Raw genomic sequence first — 24,040 nt, forward strand, 5'->3', positions numbered from 1 at the left:
ACATATTGGTCTTTCATACTATCTAAGTCCTTCCCCGTGATTTCGAGAATGGTAGATTCTTGGACTGCCTGGATGTTGGTCTTTCGACTAAGAGCATCTGCTACTAGGTTATACTTACCAGGGATATATTCAATCATTCCTCCAAACTGTTGGAAGAGTTGATTCCACCTGGCCTGTCGATCACTCCACTGGGCACTGGGCATAGTTTGAAGTCACTTAAGTGGTCTGTTTTTACTGTGAAGACCTGTCCATAAAGAAAAGACTTCCAATGTTTGAGCGCTGTGATCACACCCAAAAGCTCTTTGTCATATACCGAATAATTCTTTTCAGTGACATCCAACTTTCTACTATAATATGCCACGGGTCTATTGTCCTGCTGGAGAACTGCACCTATGGCTACATTGCTTGCATCAGTAATGACCTCAAAAGGTTCATCCCAAGATGCTAACTTTAATACAGGCACTTCTGAGGCAGCTTTCTGGAGTGCACAGAATGCATCAAGCGCCTTGCCTATAACTGAGACTTTCTGCTTGCGAGTCTTCACCCCCTTGAGCAAGCCAGTAAGAAGTGCTGCAAGGTTGGAAAACTGATGGACATGGATACTATAGGCCTAACAAAGACCTACAAATGAGCGGATTTCTTGGGCTGTCTTAGGAATGTCCCAATCTAAGATTTCCTGAACCTTTGATGGATCCAGTCTAATCCCATCGGAACCGATAATATAGTCCAAATACTTAAGTTCTTTAACACCAAAGACAGACTTTTTGGCGTTTATGTAGAGCTGATTATCTCGCAAAAGTTGCAGGACTTTCTCCACATCTTTCTCATTCTGCTCCGCAATGGCTAAGAAGACTAGTATGTCATCAAGGAATGTGAACACACACTTCCCAATGTGGACTGCGAAAATCCTAGACATTATCTTATTGAAGATTGCGGGTGCATTTGTAAGCCCAAAAGGCATGACTAGGAACTCGTAGTGTGGTGCCGTTTGGCACGTCGGCAAGGTGAAGTGAGCCCCGTTGGGGTCCCGTGGGGACCGGGCCATCACACTTGGTATCAGAGCAAGCAAGGTGGCAAGACCTTTTGGCAGAATTCGACATAGACATCATGCACAACCCTGGCAAGCAGAATGTAATGCCAGATGCATTGAGCCAAATGCCACAAGTTAATGCAGTCAATGCAGTGGACAGTGGGGTCCAGGATGAGATTAGAGCAGCCATCAAACAAGACGCCGCAGTTCAGAAGATGTTCAACGACCTGCATAAAGGGCGATCAACAACAGGGTTATATGATTTTAAGGATGGACTATTCTATGCCCATGGGAAAATCTATGTGCCGGATGTGCCTAGCTTGAAAGCCAAATTGTTGTGGGAAGCCCATGATTGCAAGTTGGCAGGCCATGGCGGCCAAAAGCGGTCATTTGAGAAACTGAGTAGATTCTTCTATTAGCCAAAAATACAAGATGACGTGGTCGTGTATGTAAGATCATGTCCCACGGGCCAATTGGTAAAGGCGCAACGGGTGAAACCGGCAAGGTTGTTACAAATGATGCCAATATCGTCTCGACCATGGGACGTGGTCAGCATGGACTTCATAGTCGAGTTGCCCGAGTCACATGGGTTTACCACCATCTTTGTTGTGGTCAGCATGGACTTCATAGTCGAGTTGCCCGAGTCACATGGGTTTACCACCATCTTTGTTGTGGTCGACTATTTTTCAAAACAGGCTCACTTCATTACCGCCAAACCGCCCCTCACTGCATATCAGACGGCTAAGCTATTCTTCAAACACGTTTTCAAGTACCATGGGCTACCGACGACCATACTGTCCGATCGGGATGGAAGGTTCATGAGCTCGATGTGGAGAGAGCTCTTCAAGTTACTGGACACTCAACTTCGATTCTCATCTGCTTACCACCCCCAGACTACTGGACAAACAAAGCGGATCAACCAAGGAATCGAAGATTATATTCGCAGTTATGTTAAGGTAGATCAGAAAGACTGGGCAGAGTACTTGGAGATACTGGAATTTCATTATAACAGTTCCATACATAATGCTACTAGGTTTTCCCCTTTTGAACTGGCAACAGGAAAAGAGGTGATAACTGATAGAATGTGCAGCGAAAGAAGTGAAAGTGGAAACACACGAGAGAGAGAGAGAGAGAGAGAGAGAGAGAGAGAGAGAGAGAGAGAGGAAACACAGGTGAGAACCTGCTCTCAATATCATCACCAAAAGGAATACATGTCCCGAGCAAGAGGGGAGGGACTGCAGCTAGACAAGCTAGGCAAGCAATGAGATATGAGGGAGGCACCGGTTGCTGAGCAAACTCCAAGAAGCCAAAGACACCGCCCTCGATCAAAGATGAAAGACTGCACAAACAGGTACCAAGAAAGCTCCACAAGCAATCTCATTAGCAACTCAGCTACAAAAGCAACAGAACAAGCTGCCAGATACCTCGCTTCTCTGGAAGAAAACAACCATATAGACTGTGACGTGCTGCTCCAAATATTGGTTCCAAACCCAAGTGTAAGAACATTCCCCAAAGTCGAATGTCGTGTGTCCAACCTGGAGAAGGTATGAAAAACCTCATAACCAACCAAGATCAGATCCTGTATATAATCAATCCTAGGAGAAGCAAACTGCTCCTCACTGGAACCCTGAAAAGAAATAGAGTCAATCTGCTCCAACTCTGTACCAAGAGTAGCCAAATGCTATACAAAAGCATTCTCTGAAAAGGTCGGCATCACAAGATGTAAAGACTCTGTAGAAAAGATGGGGTCCATCTACTCAAACTCCATAACATGAGTTGCCCAATGCTGTACATAAGTACACACCACTTAGGTGGGCATCGCAAGATGAAAGGACTCCACATCCCCCTCTGAAAAAAGATATCCTCGGACTGATATAAGCCCAACCTGATTTTGATCCAAATCCAAAAAACTCTAGAAGTACCAGTGTGCCCCAGGCACACTTAGCAACCACATATCCAAAGCATCCCATCGGGTCCAAAAAACCATCCTCCAAAACAATAAGCCTAAAGAACTAGCAAGAGGAGGGGCATCCTCAAAAGCATCACAAAGAGAGGCAGAGGTAGACTCCTCACAATGAGTAAGGGAAGCAGGAATATAAACTGCAGTGGTAACAAAGTCCTCAAAAGCATCACAGACAGCAGAAGACTATTCCAAAAGTAGAATCAGATCCCAAGAATCAGCAACAAATAAAGGATCCATGTGAAAGGATCACACCGCAAGGGCAAAACACCCTCCTTGTTCTGCAAGTACTGCAAAAAGAACACAAGCTCGGATGAAATAAACTTTGCTCGGGATCTCTGAAAAGATCACTGCACTCCTCCAGAAAACTGGAAACTCCTGTCACAGAAGAACGTCTCCACAGACACAAAACAGCTTCCCAAACTGATCCTCAAGTGAAGTAGCTAGAGAAAGGCCACCCTCTGAGTGTAGAAAACTCCTGTGGGAAGCAAAACGCAGCCAAAACACTGCTATCCAGCAAAAAAATAGCTCTCCACCGCCAACAGAAGGCAAGGAACATGTAGAAACCAGGAAACCGTGTAGGCCAGGAACAAAACACAGGTATAGATGCTCCAAAATCAGCAAAATGCTGGCTGAAATCTGAAATTCAGAATCCTCCTCAAGTACAAAACTGCCTCCAAAGCCACAATCCAAACAAGAAACCCACTCTGCAAGTGATCTGTGTCCACTAACAAGGGCTACAAACCTGAAAATTCAGGCCAACCAGTGTCCACACCTCCTATCAGGAAAAAACGCTAAAGAGAAGGTACCTTCGGGTCCAATAGATGAAGCCCAAGTGAAGGTAGAGCTACCAGCAAGATCGGTTCAGAAAAATGCAGCAACCATGGCTGCAAATCTGAAAACGCAAAGGTAAAAGGGGCTATAGAATAGGCTGAATATGGAAACACTGAAGCCTCAGATTAAGAACTGCTGTAGAGAACAAGAACAGTAAGGGGTGGGAGGGATGGCACAAGATAACCAGAAGGGACAGGCAAAAGGGAGCCCAGAGAGCTCCAAGATCAGGGCTAGGGAAAGCAAGCCCAAACAAGCCAAAAATGCTACCTGTTTGGGACAGCTATGTTGCTGCCCAGACCTTAAAAAAAACGCTTGAGAACCCTGGAAGGTGCCGACAAGAAAGGGCAGGTATGCTGTCCAGAAAAACACGCCCCTGTCAGGCGGCCTAGAGGCTGCCAACTGACGCCCTGATGAGGAGGAACTGCAGCCCACTAAAAGAGGGGTGAATCAGCCCTTGAAAAGCTTCAAAGCAAAAAACGCAGATCTGTCCATAGGCAGAAAAAACCGCAGAATTGAAGAGGTAGAGGAGGGAGCCTCCAACGCTGACAATCACCAGCGCTCTGATACCATAATAGAATGTGCAGCAGAAGAAGGGAAAGTGGAAACACAAGAGAAATGAAATGAAATGAAATGTTATATTAACGTCTTCAAAAGGCCATAATGACCTATGAGACCAAAAGTTACATCATGGTGGATCTGATACAATGTCTGGATAAAAAAACCCAGAAAATGAAAAATAAAGATGATACTACTGGCACCTAGAAAATGAAACTGGAACTGGAAGGTACACTATGGAGGTACCTCCATCTCATAATATGTGCCGCATCGGACACTGGCGGATCTCCTCAATATCCTCTGTGGTCAGCACCCTGACTGGGTGTCTCGCATGCCTCGCAAGAATAATCCGAATCTGCCGCTGCAACCTCCGTCTATGCTGGGATGCCCTCCTCCGTAGTCGTGGGCGTCTGGACCACCCAAAGAGAGAGAGAGAGAGAGAGGAAACACAGGTGAGAACTTGCTCTCAATATCATCACCAAGAGGAATACATGTCCCGAGCAAGAGGGGCGAACCTCGTATGTGAGGGACTGCAGCTAGACAAGCTAGGCAAGCAATGAGATATGAGGGAGGCATGCTGGCTATATATACACCTACATGAAGGCAGCCGACTGGAGCAAAAGTACCTCCACGACTGGGAAAAATACCCACGACCATAAATGGGAAATAAATATGGGTATAATATATGTGAGGGGTGACCAGCCCCTCTAACTAACATGGTCAGCCCTAGAGGCTAAAATAGGACACCAAATAGGAAGCCAGCAAGTAGGGGATGATGTCTAACAATAACCCCACTGGCAATTGCCACAGGAGCTGTTCATGCAGAAGATCATGATGCAGATGAATTTTTGAGACAGTGGCAGTCACGTATGCAGATAGCCAGGCAGAACCCAGTGCAAAGCAAGCAGAAGTGCCAACCGACATAGAAGACAAGATGAATTTCACCCTGGGGATCTGGTTTTTGTAAGCGCCCAAAACATCGCATTGCCCCACAACCTCACCCCAAAATTCAACCACTGCTATTATGGGCCATACCGCATCTTACAGAGCTTTAACGGCGTCACATACAAGCTGGAGTTGCCAGAAACCATCAAAATACACAACGCATTCCACATCAGTTTACTCAAGAGGTTCTACGTCGATGATAGATTCAGCCGCCATGTGCCACTCGTCAACAATAACTGCAACCCCTTTGAACCAAAAATCATTTTAAAGGCCCGAGTGCGCCGCAATCAAACAGAGTTCTACATGAGGTGGAAAGGGCGCCCCATGACAGATTGCTCTTGGGTGCCTGAGGCAAAGTTATTAGATGCACACAAACAGCTCATCATGCAGTTCTATAAGTTTCCTGAAACATTGCCAAATGATGCCACCAACATGTAATGCCTTACCCACTGGAGGGTCATGTATTGCCTTGCAATACAAGGGTGTACATATGCATTTTGCCTTTTCCTTGGGCCTGAAAGGGACTTCAAGCTCTTTAAAGGGGGGGTGTATGTGATGGCCCCCCCTCCCCTCGGGAGTCCTATCCAGATGGGGCTTTGGTGGGTTGCTTGGGGACCCTGAGGAATGTGCCTCTTTGTGGGGGACCAAGCAATAAACCAAGCAACCATCACTCTCAAAGCTACCTTCAAGCAAGCGCTCAACTCTCCCTCTCCCTCCCCTCAAGTCACGGTTGGGAATCCCCCACCCCCGAGACGACCATGACTCGCGTCCCTTCTCAAAAGCGACTCTCTTTCTTGTAAATATTTATCATGTTAATAGCAATCTCGACCCCACCGCGGGTCTTTCTTTCAATCAATCGTCCCTCTCTCACTCTTGGCAAGCAAATCGTGAGTCCCTCATTGCCGTTGGCTCCACATGAGCCGTGGGGAACGTTGGCCGGTCCCGTCGTTCGTGGTGCCGTTCGGCACGTCGGCAAGGTGAAGTGAGCCCCATTGGGGTCCCGTGGGGACCAGGCCATCACACCGGCTAAAATAAGTTGCACCTTCCAACTTGTCGAGAATGTCATCGATGTGCGGAATAGGAAATCTATTCTTTATCGTAACCTTGTTAAGGGCACAATAATCGACGCACATCCAATGTGTTCCATCTTTCTTTTGCACCAATAACACAGGTGAACAATAAGGAGATGAGCTGGCTTGTATCAACCCTTTCTCAGGCAAGTCATTCACCTACGCCATAATCTCTCCTTGCTTGCTAGCACTTACCCTATATGGAGGTCCGTTGGGTGGTGTGCTACCAGGTATCACATCAATACGATGGTCTTCAGGACGCTCAGGTGCAGGCAACGCATCGCGAAAACAATCACTATAGCGATGCAAGAACTCTACTCACTCTCGAGTTGGTTTATCAACATTCACTCTTTCATGCTCAGCACTCTCTCCCAAACAGTCCCGTACAGTCCACCAATCAGTAACCCAACAGTCCCCCTCTTGCTTACACAAATCCCAAGAACTATCAAGGGCCTATGGCTCTCATACCATGTCAGAATGCGCAGCAGAGATGATGACCAGATCTAGGAACACGAGCAAATGCAATGCAGAAAACAGCAGCACAAGAGAGAGAGAGAGATAGAGGCGTGTAACTCTGCTCTATATACACAAAGAAGATCTTGGAATGATACAATATGTGGCAAGGGACTGGGGGCCATTTTATATGGCTCCCCTACAGCAGTCGGGCTGCTGTAGGGCTGCCGACAGAGCCTGAACCTCCACGACCAGCCATGAGGACCAGTCGGCCAGCAGGAAGGTGTCGGCTAGCTCATCTGGGGGGGTCGTGGACCTGAAGCAACACACACAGCCAGCAGGCAGCATGTCCAGATGCAATCGGCCAGCTTCAGAGGTCCTCCTTCCACCACGGGGCTGCCACCCAAGCCACAGAAAAATAGGAAAAAATGGGGAAAAAATACGGGGAGTGAGGAAAAATGAGAAAACACCTACAAGGGCGGGCACACCCACAACAAAGGCCCTGGTGTCTACAGAAAGATAGGAGATGACTTCTAACAACAACCTATTGTTAGTCATGTACAGGTCAATAAGGTAATAAAGAAAGCTACTTGTTCTTACTTGGTTTTTGTAAAGAGGAGAAGCAAGAGGATGGCGGGCTGATTTGCTCGACAACCACTTGCAAGTGTAAGTTCTTCTTTGTTCCCACCCACCCACCCTTTTTAAGAGTACATCCCCGCAGTGGCAGATCTGTTAGAGATGGCCGAGAGGCATGTGAAGATCCCTACACTCCCCACGTTCCCGGTGGACCGTCAGTTGGACGGGAACAACTACGGCATATGGAAGGTTATGATGGAATCTATTCTGGAGTCTTACGACCTCGCTGATTTCGTCGTTGTTGGGGTTCCATGGCCGGAAGTAGAGGAAGGGGAGTTACCGTCGATCCGAAAGGACCGGGAGGCACAGGCACAGATGTGGGATCGTGTCAACGCCAGGGTCCGTTCGTTTAACTTCCTCAACTGCACACCGCAGGTAATCAATCATGTAAAGCATATGACGTTGGCCAGAGGTATATGGCAGCATTTGGCTTCTCTTTACAACAGGATATCGCCCATGAAGAGGATTTCCTTGGAAGTACAGATGCGGGATATGAGCCCTGCAAAGTCGTTGACGATGCGGGAGCATATTAACAAGCTGCAGGCTCTTTAGCAGCAAGTTCTTCAAGCTGGCAAGGAGATATCGTCAGAGGACATGGTCATAACGTTGTTGTCACACTTGCCCTCTCAGTACTCAGCATTTTACTCGTCTTTGATTACCAGTGGCAAAATCAGCACCATCACGTGGGAGAAGCTTGTGCCTATGGTCTTGGACCAGGAGGAACGATTCACGAACCCTCCTCAGGGTGGAGGTTCGGAGGCCTTAACTGGCCAACGGTCGAAAGGCCGTAACACGAGCAAAGGGAAGGCTTCATCGGAGAAGTCTTCTCAGAAGAAGTCTGTTTTACTGACTGCGAGAAACTAAAGGCAGAGAGAACGTGTAATGATTGTGGCAAGAAAGGCCACTATTGGAGGCAGTGTCCCAAGCCGAAGACCGAGAAGGGTGAAGATTCCTCAGCAGCAATCATGAAGACTCCGGCTTTTGTGCACCTGGAGGTGATGGACACCGTTGTTTCATTTTCAAAAGGCAGGGAGGAGGTTGGAGGAGTCTCCGCAACGGATACTCGAGAGTGGATTCTAGAAAGTGGTGCTTCCAGGCACATGACTCCTTCCCGTTTAGATTTACGGGATCTCTGCAGGTATACTGGTCACATTCTTTCTGGGGGTACATCCACTATCCCAGTTCACAGTGAGGGCAGGATGTAGATAGTTCCCGATGGCAGAGGGGGGAAGCATTCCTCCCAGGTGTTGTATGTCCTGTCACTTGGTTTTCATCTGTTTTGTCAGTGCATCAGGTTTGCAAGATTGGCGTACGGGTGGAGTTTGATGAGCATTTTGTTGCTCTCCAAGACAAAGCAACAGGCCAGGTGGTTTGGGAAGGCGGAGTGGAGAATGGAGTTTACAAGCTTTCAGCACTCTCTCTCCCAGGTCCTCAGGTTTGTGATGAGTGGCAGTCTAGTAATGGCCACTTAAGTGTGGATATGCTGCAGGTGCAGGCTTTCCGGGACCAGATGTTTTCGTCAGTCAGAGGAAACTGAACAGGTAACTTATGCTCTGATGTCTCGTAGTATTCGGGACAAAGAAACTCCTCTAGATGAGGATGTTCTTTCCACGGGGACCTCTTGGAAAGCCAGGCAGGTGGCAGTTGATTACTTGCAAAAGGAGGTGCATTCTCCAGGCTTTGTGGTTCCGGATTTAGAGGGGGTGGTTGACAGGTTTGAGAAGGCCTTGCGTGGTCTTCAGCAGGTTTCCAGGATTTGGCTTTGCACCGTAACAAATGTTGATCCTTGTGAGCAGTGTGATGCCTCTTTGACTCGGAAGCAGACTGGTTCATTGATTTGGTTGATGGACACCAGATTGGACGGGAGCTTCCTGACGAGGCAGTTGAGCTCATGGTTGTAGATGACTCTTTGGGAGGCAGGATTGCGTATCCTGTGGTTTCTGCGGCATGCGAAGGATCATGGACTCTTTTACACAGGAGCGGGATTGATTGATGGAGTCCGACTCCACGGTTGGAGTGACTCAGTTTGGGAAGGAGATCCGGACACGAGGAGATCTACTTCAGGCCCAGGAGCAGTTTTATGGAGCAGTAAGAGGCAGTCATCTTTTGCCTTGTCGTCGACAGAGGCAGAGTACCGGGCTGCTTGTGATGCTGCTTGTGAGGTGGTGAGGTTGCAGAGGTTGCATTGCAGGATTGGGCTTCCACTGGAGGAACCCACGGTCATCTAGAGGCACTTTGTTCGTGAACAGATCGTTGCTGATGACATCTTGCTAGAGTTTTGTTCGACGGAGGACAGTACGGTGGACCTCTTCACGAAGTCGCTATCTCAGGATTTGCTCAGGCGGCACCCTAGCTCCCTGTGGTTGGTTTCACAGCCAGGAGCTGAGAGGGGGTGTTAGAAGTCATCTCCTGTCTTTCTGTAGACACCAGGGCCTTTGTTGTGGGTGTGCCCGCCCTTGTAGGTGTTTTCTCATTTTTCCTCACTCCCCGTATTTTTTCCCCGTTTTTCTCTATTTTTCTGTGGCTTGGGTGGCAGCCCCGTGGTGGAAGGAGGACCTCTAAAGCTGGCCGACTGCATCTGGACATGCTGCGGCTGGCTGTCTGTGTTGCTTCAGGTCCACGACCCCCTAGATGAGCTGTCCGACACCTTGCTACTGGCCGACTGGTCCTCATGGCTGGTCATGGAGGTTCAGGCTCTGTCGGCTGCCCTACAGCAGCCCGCCGACTGCTGTAGGGGGGCCATATAAAATGGCCCCCAGTCCCTTGCCACATATTGTATCATTCCGCGATCTTCTTTGTGTATATAGAGCAGAGTTAACACACCTCTATCAACCTCTCTCTTGTGATGCTGTTTTCTGCATTGCGTTTGCTCGTGTTCCCAGATTCTGTCATCATCTCCGCTGCGCATTCTGACATAGGTATGGTACTTCCTGGAGTACCAGCATCTATAACAATCTCTCTACCTCTATGCATAAATGAGATCTTCTCTTCTTTGTATGATTTCTTTGGCTCCATACGAGCATGCCAAGGCATTCCCAGCAAAACATCACAACCAATGAGAGGAGCAACCATAAATCTCTCATGATCAAGGTGGCCTTGTATGTGAATGCGAAGCTTGCCAATGATTTGCGTTACATTCACTCCTTTACCCTCAAAAGCTGCATCTGCATCCATTTAAGTGCCAAAATCTGATACATCCAATCCTATGACGGCAGCCATCTACACAAAAACGAAATTGTCCGTGGATGCATCATCAAAAAGAAACAGTGCAGGTTGATCTTTTAGTTGTCCCCATGCTTTACATATGAGTCTTTTAGTTGAAGTATGTCCTGTGTTTCCCAGTACATCTGGCACAACATTTACATGAGGGCTTTCGGTGCCACCATCTGCATTTTTAGGGTTTCGTGGACACCCGTAATACAAGTGATCTTTACTTCCACATCCAATACATTTTCCCTCGCATGCATACTCAATCCTTTGCTGTTTTGACAGCCCATGATCATTGTGTTTGCCCCACGGCTTCTTGGATGGACGTTCCTTTGTACCCTAGGTATCTTTTTGATCACTTTTTAGGGGCTATCCACCCTTTTTCTAGTAAAAACCAGCCCTCTTCTTGGCCTTGAAAGAATCTGAAATTGGCTTAGATTTATCATGTTTTATGTGCAATATCTCTGCCACGCTAGCCGAATGCATTAACTGCTGAAAGGTTTGGTTTGGGTACACTTCAAGGCTCTCTTGAATGATCGGATGCAACCCAAACTCAAACTTTCTTTTCTTCTCTTCATCAGAGAGTGTCACGAAAGGGATAACTTTCAACAGTACCTTCCAATATTTGGCGATGTAAGTCTGCACCGACTCCCCTTCTTCTTGTTTTAGCCAATCCCATTCTTTGCGCATATTTTTAGCAAATTTTGGTGATAAGAATTGATCATAAAACTGAGTTTTGAATTCAGTCCATGTGCGGGCAACACTATGGTCCAAGAGTTTGGCCATCCACCATGTCTCTGTTTAGACTTCTCCGAGAGGTCTTCATTGCAAAAAGCTACCTCAAAATGCCGAATAAAAGCAAGATCACATACACATCCTGCAACCATGTTCTCTTATACAAGATGCGGCAGTCCGGGAGTTCCACTCCTCAGCTAGCTCCAGATTTATCCAAATTTGTGGAAAACAAACAATACAAGCTCTCGGTCACCAACTGCCTAATAGAGAAAACAAATCCTTGGTCACCAACCAAGGATTGTGAAACCTGGCCTTGGTCACCAACCTGGGCTTACACAGTCACCAATTGTTCCTAGTTTCACAGCTGTCCACATGATTGTAAAATTCAGTAGCTCCAAACAAGCCCAATACAGTACTTAGGCCGATCGTTTTGCTTCCCTTGAAGCTGTATTGAAGCCGGGCACACCCTATATCTGTTCCATCTCAAGGAAACCCTTAAGAGTATTGCTGAAATCTGCTGTAAATCAGCAGCTGCCAGCCAAAAGAGAAAGCAATAGAGGAAAACGACCAGCTTTAGGGAGCAGTTAAGCAACTCGACTAGCCCTTTGTGAATTGTGGAACCCGACCAGCAATAGAAGAGAGAAAACACCGTCGGCCAGCCATGTAACCTGTTTTTCAACAGCCAACCAGCCCTATTAACCCTATTCCATAAGTCGAACGGCCCTACGGCTCTTGCGCATGGAGTTGGCCAGCTTTTCCACACTTCCTACTGCTGTCCACAGCCCATATGCTCTCTACAGAAGAAGTTGACCTGCTCCATCTGGCTGCCCTTGGCTTGCTCCACACCCCAAAACCCAGAAAAGCAACTCATGTCTGGCAAAAATAGCCCCCAAGATCACTTTTCGCAACTCGTGGGTTTCTGGTCCACGCCCGGGTGTCCAAACCTGAAAATTGGTCCTGGTTCATTAAAATAGTCCAGCCCAATGTGAACTCTCTTATAAATTTGTCTGCCCAAACTTTAATGAAGGTGAACCTGCAACCATAGACTTTATTAAACAAAGAAATAATAATTAAATAAGGTTGAGTGTGCACACTTACCACCTACAAAACACATAAAATTCATCGCCTTAGTCCCAAACAAGTGTGCACACTCGCGTCCACCACAGGGGTGTCTGGGCATCCTCGATGCCCGGACATTCACAAGCAAAATACCCTGCAACGTCGAGGCAAATAAAACAAGTCACACATGCAAGTGCACTTCAGAGGCAAATGCTTGTGCGCGATGATTTGGATTAAATCTCCCAACTTGCTATCTTATACACACAAACTCTCGCGACCATGGACACCACCCGTGTTGGATCCAAATACTGTACTAACTAGAGCCATTGCCCTTGCATGAGCCCAGCTAACTCACCAAGACCACCAACCCTTCCATGAGTTAAACAGAGTCACCAACTCTTTCATAAGTTTATGCATACACTAGGGTCACCAACCCTTGCATGAATGCATAACTACAATAGTCAAAGTCACCAATTCTTCTTACTGACTTAAGAGTCACCAACTCAAATCACTCATTAAAGTCACCAACTTTTACATGAGTAAATCAATCATGCTCCAAGAAATCCTTCCGCATGGCATAAGTCTCTAGAGGATTGTGACATCCTTTCCATCAATGTGGTGAACATACTAATCACTCAGCCCCAATGTTATAATTGAGCGAGCTTTTTCATCTTTTGCTTTGTATTTAATTTTTTATTCTTGGCTATGTTCTTCCCTTTTTCAATAAAACAAATTTTACCCTTGTTTGCCAGGTGTGAAAACTCTTGCCATCAAATCTATCAATTTTAGTGGACTCCATGATGAACCGAATGATAAACAAGAGGGTCTTTCCTTTTATAAGTAAGGTAGCGCCTACCCCTTTACAAATCTAAGGAAAAAAACACCTAGAGCTCTCCTTCTCCATACAGATACATGTGGTTGCACAAGAACTCTGAAAACCCTAAGATTTTTACATATGAGTAGTAATGTAGTTTGGGTATTGTGTTGACCTTCTTCTTGAGTTTTTTTCATTTCAACCTATGGATGGTGTTCACATATTTTACATTTGATGATTCCCCATCACTAGGCATTATGAGCTTCTTACTTCGATACATATGGTGATACCAAAGACAGTATGCAAGTTGGAGGTATCAAATGAACAAAGTATCAACCAAAATGATGTAACGAGCAACTGATGGAGTGATAAGAAACTCCTTTAGCTGAGATTTGTACTTCAAGAATCAATCATAAGCTCAAAGATTAGTGCTAATAAGAGTTAATTATCAAAATTAACTCTCTGTTTTGTGTGCAAAGAATGACTAGCTTTGGAGGGTTGATTTTGGCCTTCAAATGAGGGGGCTTTCTAAATGATGATCAAAACGTGTTTAGCCACACCTTGATTAGTTGCTAGAACCACCAACAACCCATAACAACATCATTATCATCTTTAATTGCTCTATTACTCAAAGTTAGCTCAGAAAACAGAGGCAACTGAGAATTTGACTGGTACTAATCTGATTCTTCACGATTAGGCATGAAACTTCAAATGTACCTTGCTTGACTGAAGCTCCTCACACCCCTAGGAGGAATTATTAATGAGTATTAGATGGAGAGGCCAAAAAGATGCATAATCCCCCCATGAGTTGTTCTTCATTAGGAAGCCTCTTAAATAGGCAAGTACAAGGATAGAAGAAGCCAAATCAGCTCCTAAACTATCCCCTTAGATTCCTCCATTATTCTCCCCACTAGTCCACTATTCCCTCTCATTGATTGTAGTTCAGCTAAATTCAAGGCATCTACCATCGAGTTGCATGTGTAGAGATTCCCTAGTAACCCTCTCTAGGTCTACTGAAAGATTTTACATAGGTGTTCAACCTTTGACAATTGACTAAAAGGTTATTTGTTCAATATCCTTCATTCCCAAATACGTCAATTTGTCCAACAAGGGTTAGGCTAAGTCTATGGAACTAGCTGAAGTTGATAAAGGATTTAAACATTGGAAAGCGGATCCAATAGGGATTAGGCGAAGTCTATCGAACTAGTCGAAGTTGATAAAGGATTTAAACATTGGAAAACGGGTAGACCCGAGTTGCATGTGCTTTCCAAACCTAAGAGACCAAAACTGTTTGTAAACTTAGGAACTTGGAAAAATCTAGGAATCACCTTTAGATTGTAATAGTCTTTAGCGGAGTTAAGGCCCCTTCATAATTGAGGAATAAGATGTGTGTTGTGCCCAAGGGAGTCGCCAATTCCTCTTATTTGTGAGAATTATGAAGCGGACATTTACGTAGAGGAACCATACTCAATTCCTACCATAAGGTCGATTCCAATCCAGCTACGTAGAGAAAGCGTTGGATTGCTGTGCGATGGGATATTGACGTATGGAGACCCCGAGTGAGTCTCTCTACCCTTACTCTAGTCTTCTGCTCTGATTACTCTTTGCTATTAGGGAGTAGGGGTCTCACATTCTTCAAGCTGCCTTTTGGGAGAGCTCTCTGTTGCTCGTATTTTATGAAGGCTCCATTGGTTTTGGACCACCTTATGCACCTCCGCCGGTGATGCATTTATGTGGAAAGGAGAGTGGCTAGTCATCCGCAATGCACCCCACTAATAGATATTTAACACAATAGAGAACTTCTTCCACCACAATGGGAAGGAAATCTCAGCTCTGATACCAATGTAATGCGGTGGATTAATCATCCCTAATCTTGTGATTCAATAACCATTAATGAGAATAACTTTAGACAACAAAATCAACACTCTCTCTCAACACATAAATGACCCGGTACTCCACACTAGGACCGGAACAAGGCCGGGGGGGGGCCCTTTACAAATAACTATATTCCAAAAGAGTGATACAAGGTACAAGATAGTGGGTGCCACGCACCAAACTCCAAGTTTCATGAATGAAATCAACGAAAACAACACCACCACCCAGGAGGGGAGAGTGGAGCTTCACACTAGGGTTAAGGACAACATGGCTCTAGAGGGTTGGCCAAGCCAAACACTTGAGACACCCTCTAAACCCTTCTAGCTATGCCCATAACCCTAGATGCACCAATGGAGCTATCCATAGTCTTCAAATAGAACAATTTTACGCGTGAAAAACCTGAAATTTCAGCAAAAAGAGTAATTTTCCATGCACCAGATACCTCTTGTGGAACACTTTACGTGATGAAATTGCCCAAAATAGCTTCCAAGACACCTGGGCCACTTGTAAAGCAGTTAGAGTTTCTGAAAATTATGGTTTTCTTGCGTGAGAACAGCCCAAACAGCATGTAGAAGCAAAGGGGGCGCTTCAAAACAGTCTTGGCAGCATGTAGATGGAAAAAGAGGAGGTCCAAAAACCATTGTTTGGTGAGTGGAGGGACTGAAAATCAGAAAAATCAGCAAGTAGGGAAGGTAGAGCATGTGTTAGGGGTGAGAGAAAGAGAAGAAAAAATGAGTTTCCCCTTGAGTGGAAGAAGGAGAAGAGGTCAAAACATGCGCACTTTGCTTGCCACGTGTCTAAACATGCATGCATAACTTGACAAGTGTCTAAAGTGTTCACATACGCTTGAAAATGGACTTGGGTATTCTCTTATGTCCAAAAGAAGGTGCCTTATAAAAATACAAAGGTTTGGGAGTCCATATTAAAAATACCCGGACCAGGTTTTGTGTTCACACCCCATAATAAGTGGGTGTGAAAATAAGATAATAAACTTCTCCAAGTCCCAAAGTGAACCAAACATTGAGTTCTTAGCCCAACTTCGGAGCCCTGCAACCGGTTTTAGAATCCAATGGCACACGCATGGTCTCGAAGCCAGTAGTTCCGGGCATCCCCAGCACCACGAAACTGACCCACCATCTCATGCAAGATACGAAAACAAGGCACACATCTAATAAATCATCCAACCACCCAAGCAGGTATGAGATGCATATGCCTATGAAAACTTCAATTTACATCCTTGTACCTGTCTTGGGCCAAAAGCCAAGCTAATAGACCCAGGGATGAGATCACAAAGCCAAGCTAGTGTGATCCCGTGCCTAGCCAGGCCAGGCTTCATGCCAACCAAGTTGGACTTCAGTGCCAGCCAAGCTGGACTTTCCGTGCCAGCCAAGCTGGGCTTTAATGTTAACATGTCCATAGGCAAACTTTCCGTGCCTGTACATAAACAAACTTGGATACACATCTTGTGATCATCGTTGTGCTTAAACATGCTTTAATTATGCATTAGGGGCAAAGTTGTGACATGGAGTTCCTGTAAACGATGTGTTAACCGAGATCAAGGGACTGAGTCAGATGCCTCCTGAAATCCACAAAGCAGGCACTATACATGGCCCTCTCGTGCCCTCACCTCTCCTCTATAATAGTCTTAAGGGTAAATATATGATCCAGTGTTGAATAGTCCCTCGTGAAGCCTGCCTGGCCAATTGCCAGCCACCCCTGACTCTGCCAATTGGCCAATCTCGGCCAAAATGGATCCATAGATCTTGGCCGTTGAATGACCAATCATGCTAGTTCTATAGTTACTGGGATACATAAGTCTCCTGCCTTATCGATAGGGAAGATGGCGTTGATGTTCCAAGAAAGGGGGAAGCCCTCTCATAGAGCTTTATTAAAGAGAGCTGCAAGGATGGGAGCTCAGACCTGATGTCCATATTTAAAGTGCTTAGCCTGCAGGCTTTCATGATCTTGAGTTCTGCCATTGTGCAGCTTTATCAGGGCCCGCGTAACATTGGCAGGGGTGAAAAGGGTGGATGATACACAACAAGGGAACACGAGCACATTACAAACCTCCATAAGACAATTTAAAAAAAAAAGTGTCCATACACACGCGCGCGCGCACACACACACACACACATGAATGAGTGAGGCAAAGTGATGACATGGGATTCCTGTAAGCGATGTATCAACTGAGATCAAGGGACTGAGTCAAAAACCTCCTGAAATCCACAAAGCAGGCACTAACATGGTGATCTTGTGCCCTCGCCTCCTCTATAATAGCCTTAAGGGTAAATATATGATCCAGTGTTGAATAGTCCCTCGTGAAGCCTGCCTGGCCAATAGCCAGCTGTCCCTGTGACTCTGCCAATTGGCCAATCTCGGCCTCCAAAATGGATCCATAGATCTTGGCCATTGAATGACCAATCATGACAGTTTATCGTTACTGGGATACATAAGTCTCCTGCCTTATCGACAGGGACGATGGTGGTGATGGTCCAAGAAGACGGAACCCCTCCCATAGAGCCCTATTAAAGAGAGTTGCAAGGATGGGAGCTCAGACCTGATGTCCATATTTAAAGTGCTCAGCCTGTAGGCTTTCATGATCTTGAGTTGGCCATTGTGCAGCTTTAATAGGGCCCGTGTAACATTGGCAGGGGTGAAAAGGGTGGATGATGCAGGAGGAGGAACACGAGAACATCACAAATCTCCATAAGATAATTTTAAAAAAAGTGTGCGTGCACACACACACGAGTGAGAGTGAAATATGCAAAACAGCCATGCGTGAAGCACAAATCAAAGCACGACAAAGACCAATAGAGCAGCATGCAGGTTAGGGAGAGCATATAGACACGCTCAAAGGCATTGCAAGATAAAACCCAAGAGAGAGAAAGAGAGAGAGAGAGAGAGAGAGAGTGCTAAAAACAACTTGCAAAATCATGAACAAATATTTCCATAACTGAAATTATATACCCAATCCTAACCTCATCACCATGTTTTAAGTGAGTCAAGCCCCAAGTGTATGCTAGTAAGTTGATGGCTTCAGTAGCGTTGCGAGTGAAAACCACCTCCCCGCAGCTTGGTGCATTTATGAACTTTGCAACCTTCTTTCTAGCAGCTTCATACTCATCTGTTGCCTTTGCACTAAAAAGCACCCAATTAAAAAAAAAACACTAGATTGATTTACTCATTTGCACTCAATTGAGCCACTTTATTCCACTGCAAAAAGAATCAAAGCAAGCAGCTTGATGTGTTGGGTTTAAAACTATAAAGTATCGTCCACGTATGTGTAGCCTGGTGGTGAAGAGTATGGCAGGAACCTGGGCAGCCAGTCTATGCTCGCTGGACACAATAAACTAAAAATATATACGCCACACAAAAAAAAAGAATTTTATCCTTTATGCTAAGCCAAGCAGGGAAGAAAGAGAAAGAAAGGACCTAAAAATAAGGAAGGAATTATCTACAGTAAAGCTTATAGATTTTACTAAAACTAAGAAGTATCAGTACACACGCTCAAATGTCAAATCGAGCTCCTACTTTTCCAATCACACATCATCATTATCTAAAACTTCAGTTTGATCTATAAGCAAGACTGTAAGATGCATAAAACCAATGTAGTTCATTCTCCATATCACTTAAATGGCTACAAGGCTAACAAAATTTGATGTAGCTAGAATTTCCCTTTCATTCATAAGACGCCTACTCACACACACACACACACACACACACACACAAAAAAAAAAAAAAAAAGCCAATGTCACCCACAAATCGCAAAGAACAAAAAGTCATCCCAAAGAACAAAACAACATATGATCCTAACATTGAATGGTCTAGGATGCTGATCAAATGTGTGGAAGATCAAAGAGGGCATTCGATCCTCTAAAGGCTCAACAAAGTAGGTTAGAGGAACCCAACCACGGATGCATCCACATCGAACTATGTAAGTTCAAAGCCAAGCTGTCTATACATTTCAAATCTGTGTTTCCACGTCACTTCAAGTGGACTGGACATTCATCAAAGGTCTTCGTCACACGAGGACCCTAAAGAAATATGTGATGGATTCCTGTGTGGTGTTCAATCTACCTGCTGTCTCAATAGTACCTCTATGGCGACTAAGTCTAAACCCACACATCTCTAATCTCCACAATGCATCAGTTGTCAGGACTCAGGACCTAAAACCCTCTCTTAAAAACAGTAGAAGCGTCCCCGTATCTCATAGTAGACAAGGGCATCGAAACATGTAATGCTCCTCTCGCTCTCTCTCCCAGGTGCTGCATGATCTGCATATCCGCCTCTCCGGTGGAATGTCCTGTCCTCAGCATGTCTCAATCCAGAGGCGATGTGAAGATACTCTCAACTAGCCAATGGCAATCCTCATAGCATATGACAAATGTCTGTAGAGATATTTGGGCCTCTCAATCAATCCATTCTTAGCAGTCTTCATGAAGCGCTCTTTGCAGAACTGAAATTTCATGGAGAACTTAGCCTAGGATAACCATGTCTAGTTTATGTGAAGCCGGGTCAGATCTAAGCGAATAACGTGATTGATCTCCTACCGCAAGAGATCAAGAAAAGGGGAGTCCATGCTGTAGTCGACCGAAAACGGAAAGACAATCCATCTTAACAGCATGTGACTCTGGCCAACTTGTGACACACCTACGAGTATGCAGGGCACAACCGGACATAGGATAGCAACCGATAGGAAAAGTTGGATAGGACAGAGGACAGGTGGCATTCCCACGTGGCAATGACGATGTGGCAGTCCGGTACAAGTGGCCAACAACAGTAGTATTGGCTGACTAGGAGCATTGGTGCATATATATGCGTGGGTAGCAATCATCATATTCATCTGCCTTCCTCAACGTTGTACTTCACAAAGCGTTTCTTTGTAGGCAAAGTGCTAGCCAAGAGTGAACAATGGGTCACCGGGCAGTGATTTGGCATCTTCATTCTCAACCACATCCTGTACTTGAATTTCAGTTGTATCACTTCTTCTTGTACATAATACAAAGCAATACTTTAGGACTCTCGTGTGTGCTGAATGTGTGATTCCGCAGCACTCTTCTTTCTATCTCTGGAAAACCCTAGCACATAGGCGCAAATGTTCCACAGTTGGTATCAGAGCCTAGGGAACCTGCAATTTTTTTTCCTTTTCTAGCACCCATGTGCGTTGTCTACCCGGATAGGGTAGAGGACCTAGATTCAAAGAATGTACAAGTTCGGGTCAGGGAAATGTGAATATTTGGTTCACCTCAGTTATTTGGGGTATATTGTGCTTCCTTGCCCCACCAAATGCTTACCTCATCGCATAGGGCTGAAATCCCTCACCCTGTAGTTGATCACTAGATATTGTCATGGATTCACAACTCACTGATTTGCTTCTCAGTATGAAGGCATCCATGGACGTGCAGGCGGCTAAAATGGAGACTACATCTGGCTGTCTCGAAAGATGGAGTCGGCACCTCAAGCACATAGAATTCCGGATTCGGAATCTACAAGGGCCCGTGCTTCAGAGCAAGTATTGGAAGATTCTGAGGACGAAGGGCCCATGCAAGTATTGGAAAATTCCAAGGACAAAGTGGCAAAACTTTCTAGAGGAGAATTTTTCACTCCTTTGGATGCAGGCAAGGATTTACTAGATGAGTTTTGCTCCCAATCCGGCAGTCATCATTCTACACCTGCGTGTACTCGGCGGAAGAGATGCCATTCGCATCACTGACGGTCTCCTTCACGGAGTCCCTCTCCACCGGATTCTCCAGACATCAGGGGGACTACTGGTTTGCCAAGTTCTTCCTCTATGCCTCGTGAGGAACGAGCTCAATTAATGAAGTTTTTGAAGCCTCCTAGTTCAAAGGGAAGATGGACGAAGAAGTCGTAACCAACTTGAGCCGGGAGATGGCTACCACATTGGCAGTAGCCGCAGCAAGTGGTTCAGATATTTTTCAACTCCATTTGGTGCGTACGGCTTTGGCAGGTGCTGCTCTCTTGTGGTGGTGGGAAGACCACCTTAGGCACCACTTCGTAACTTGTTGAGATGACTACTGCAAGGCGGTCTTGAAGCAGTCTATTCCCCATCGATTACCAGCCTGAATTGAAGAAACGGTGGGAGTGTTTTATGCAAAAACATGGCAAATCGATAACCAACTATCTTGCTTGTTTCTGGAAGCTTTTGCTCATGTTCCCAAGGACCGTCCAACGGTCGGAGCAGGTTGAGCAATTTATAGATGGTTTGAAACCGTCTTTACATGCACACGTTCATGCACATCGGCCCCGTGATCTTTCAAATGTAGTTCGCCTTGCTACAACCCTCAAGACACCAGAGAGTTCCAAGTCTGGAACTCAACAACAGGGGCAGTAGAGAGACAAAGACAAGGGTAGCCAGTCCAAGGATGATAAGGACAAGGCAAGTGGGGGAGCCTCGGTGACTCACCTCACCCCTAAAGAGCATCGCACCAAGATGGCTGTTGGACAGCGTTTTTATTGTGACTCCACCGACCATATTGTAAGGGATTGTCTGAAGAACACAACGAAGCAGAATGGTAAGGGCAAGGAGAAGTCCAAGGAGAAGGCCAATTCGTTTGCCCCAACAGTATCCACAACATTGGCACCATCTACTCCCCTTCCCGCTCCCACCAGTACCACAGCTGCTCTTCACTTGACCCAATCTAGAAGGATCTCAGTGGTCATCGGCCGGCATTATACGGTGTTGTGCCGAGGGATGCTTCATGGACATCCGGTGTCCATACTCTTTGATGCGGAGGACATCATTAGAGACCATGTGGTTGAGCGGTTGAAATTCCCTACCATAGTGGACACCAATGGTGTAATCCTAGCCATCGCCATCAGAGGCTAGCGGAAGAAATCAAACCAATTTCAAGTTGCAAAGACCTTGAAGGATGCCCCATTGGCTTTTGGAGAGTTTTTCGAATGTCGCACGTTCAAGGTGGCATGTTTGGATCAGATGGATATTATTCTAGGCCACCAATGGTTGTATGATCATGTGGGCGTGATCTACCACAAGCAGCATAGGTTGACTTTTCAAGATACTTTCGGCCGCTCCTTAGAGGTGATTGGGGAGTCCTTATATCAGCCCTTTAGATGAAACGGGTGGTACGCAAGGGTGGTCATACATGTATGGTATATGTTCGGGCTATTCAGCCAAACAACTTGGAGGATTTAGCAGCAAATAGACAGCGCATTTTGGACAAGCATGGACACTTGTTCAGTGCCGATTTTTCCAAGGAGTTACCTCCAACATAGGCCGAGGACAACCACATTGATCTCATTCCTAGTGCTACAGAGCACCTGTCTCGTGCCCCGTACCAGATGAGTCATCCAAAGATGACAGAGCTCATGCAACAAGCTAGAGGAAATGTTGGCCAAAGCTTGGTCCATCCGAGCTCCTCACCATTTGGAGCTCCAATCCTCTTGGTCAAGAAGAAGGACGAGAGTACGCATCTGTGTGTGGACTACTGGGTGCTCAAAAAGCTCACTGTCAAAAACAAGTTCCCGCTGCCCCACATTGATGACATGTTGGATCAGCCCGCAGGGGCGAAGTGATTAGGAAGCTAGATCTGAAATCTGCATACCATCAAGTTCGCATACATCCGGATGATATTCAAAAGACAGCTTTCCGGACTTCATTCAGTTTGTTCGAGTTTCTTGTGATGTCATTTGGGTTAACGAATGCCCTGGCTACCTTCAGCAGGATGATGTCTCGGATCTTCCAACCTTTCCTTGGGATATTCATCATTGTCTTCTTATCTTGGTCTTTAGCAAGACTAAAGATGAGCATGGGAAGCATGTGGAGATGGCCTTGTGGTTGATTGATGCCCATAATTTGCCACTTCACCCTCGAAAGACGGAGTTTTTCGTGGTCAAAATTTCTTTTTTGTGACATGTAATCTCCGAGGATGGAATCTCGATGGATCTGGAGAAGATTGAGGCCATTGTTTTGTGGCCCATACCAGAAAATGTACACGAGCTTCATGGATTTCTTGGCCTTACAGTCTTTTATCGGCATCTTGTGAAGCATTATCCCAAGGAAACTAATCTTTTAACAGATGCTACAAAAGAGGATCGGGTATTTTGTTGGACTCCGATTGAGGCTATTTTGAGAAGCTCAAAGTTATTGTGTTATTTGCTCCCGTTCTCCGGTTACCGGATTTGGATGAGCCCTTCACCGTTTTCTATGACAATAGCGGAGGCGGCCTTGGAATAGTGTTGCGGCAACATGGGCACGCCGTTGCCTATGAGAGCCAAAAGCTCCGTGGTGTTGAGTTGCGGTATTCCACATACGACCAGGAGCTGCTTGCAGTGGTGTATGCCCTTCAGAAGTGGTGCCACTATTTGATTGGTTCGAAGTTCCAGATCCGTACGGATCACCAATCTCTCAGATATTTGTTGACACAATCACAGTAGGTGTCACAATCCTCCATAGATCTGTGCCATGCGGAAGGATTTCTTGGAGCATGATGGATTCACTCATGTAAAAGTTGGTGACTTTAATGAGTGATTAGAGTTGGTGATTCTGACTACTGTAGTTATGCATTCATGCAAGGGTTGGTGACCCTAGTGTCTGCCAAAATTCATGAAAGAGTTGGTGACTCTGTTCAGTGAGTATCTTAGCTCATGGAAGGGTTGGTGATCCTGATGAGTTAGCTGGGCTCATGCAAGGGCAATGGCTCTAGTGAGTATAGCATTTGGAACCAGCATGGGTGGTGCCCATGGTCGGGAGATTTAATCCAAATCATCGCGCACAAGCATTTGCTTGTGAACTGCACTTGCATGTGTGACCTGTTTTGTTTGCCTCGACATTGCATGGTATTTTGCCTGTGAATGTCCACGGGCATTTGGGCCACCTGGACACCCCG

The 24,040-nt window shown here is 45.8% G+C and overlaps 1 protein-coding gene across 1 annotated transcript in view; it reads right to left on the minus strand.

Moving 5' to 3' along the window:
* The window catches only part of CPNIFS (chloroplastic NIFS-like cysteine desulfurase), an 87,370-nt gene that overhangs the window by 11,028 nt on the left and 52,302 nt on the right, over positions 1–24,040 (minus strand). Inside the window, exon 4 of the mRNA XM_086780197.1 lies at positions 18,152–18,311. Coding sequence (XP_086636323.1) covers positions 18,152–18,311 — 160 coding nt within the window. The remainder of the gene's footprint in view (positions 1–18,151; positions 18,312–24,040) is intronic.

This window comes from Cibotium barometz, chromosome 41 (genome assembly GCF_041138505.1).
Source record: "Cibotium barometz isolate CiBa-2024 chromosome 41, ASM4113850v1, whole genome shotgun sequence".
In the NCBI taxonomy this organism is placed as follows: Eukaryota; Viridiplantae; Streptophyta; class Polypodiopsida; order Cyatheales; family Cibotiaceae; genus Cibotium; species Cibotium barometz.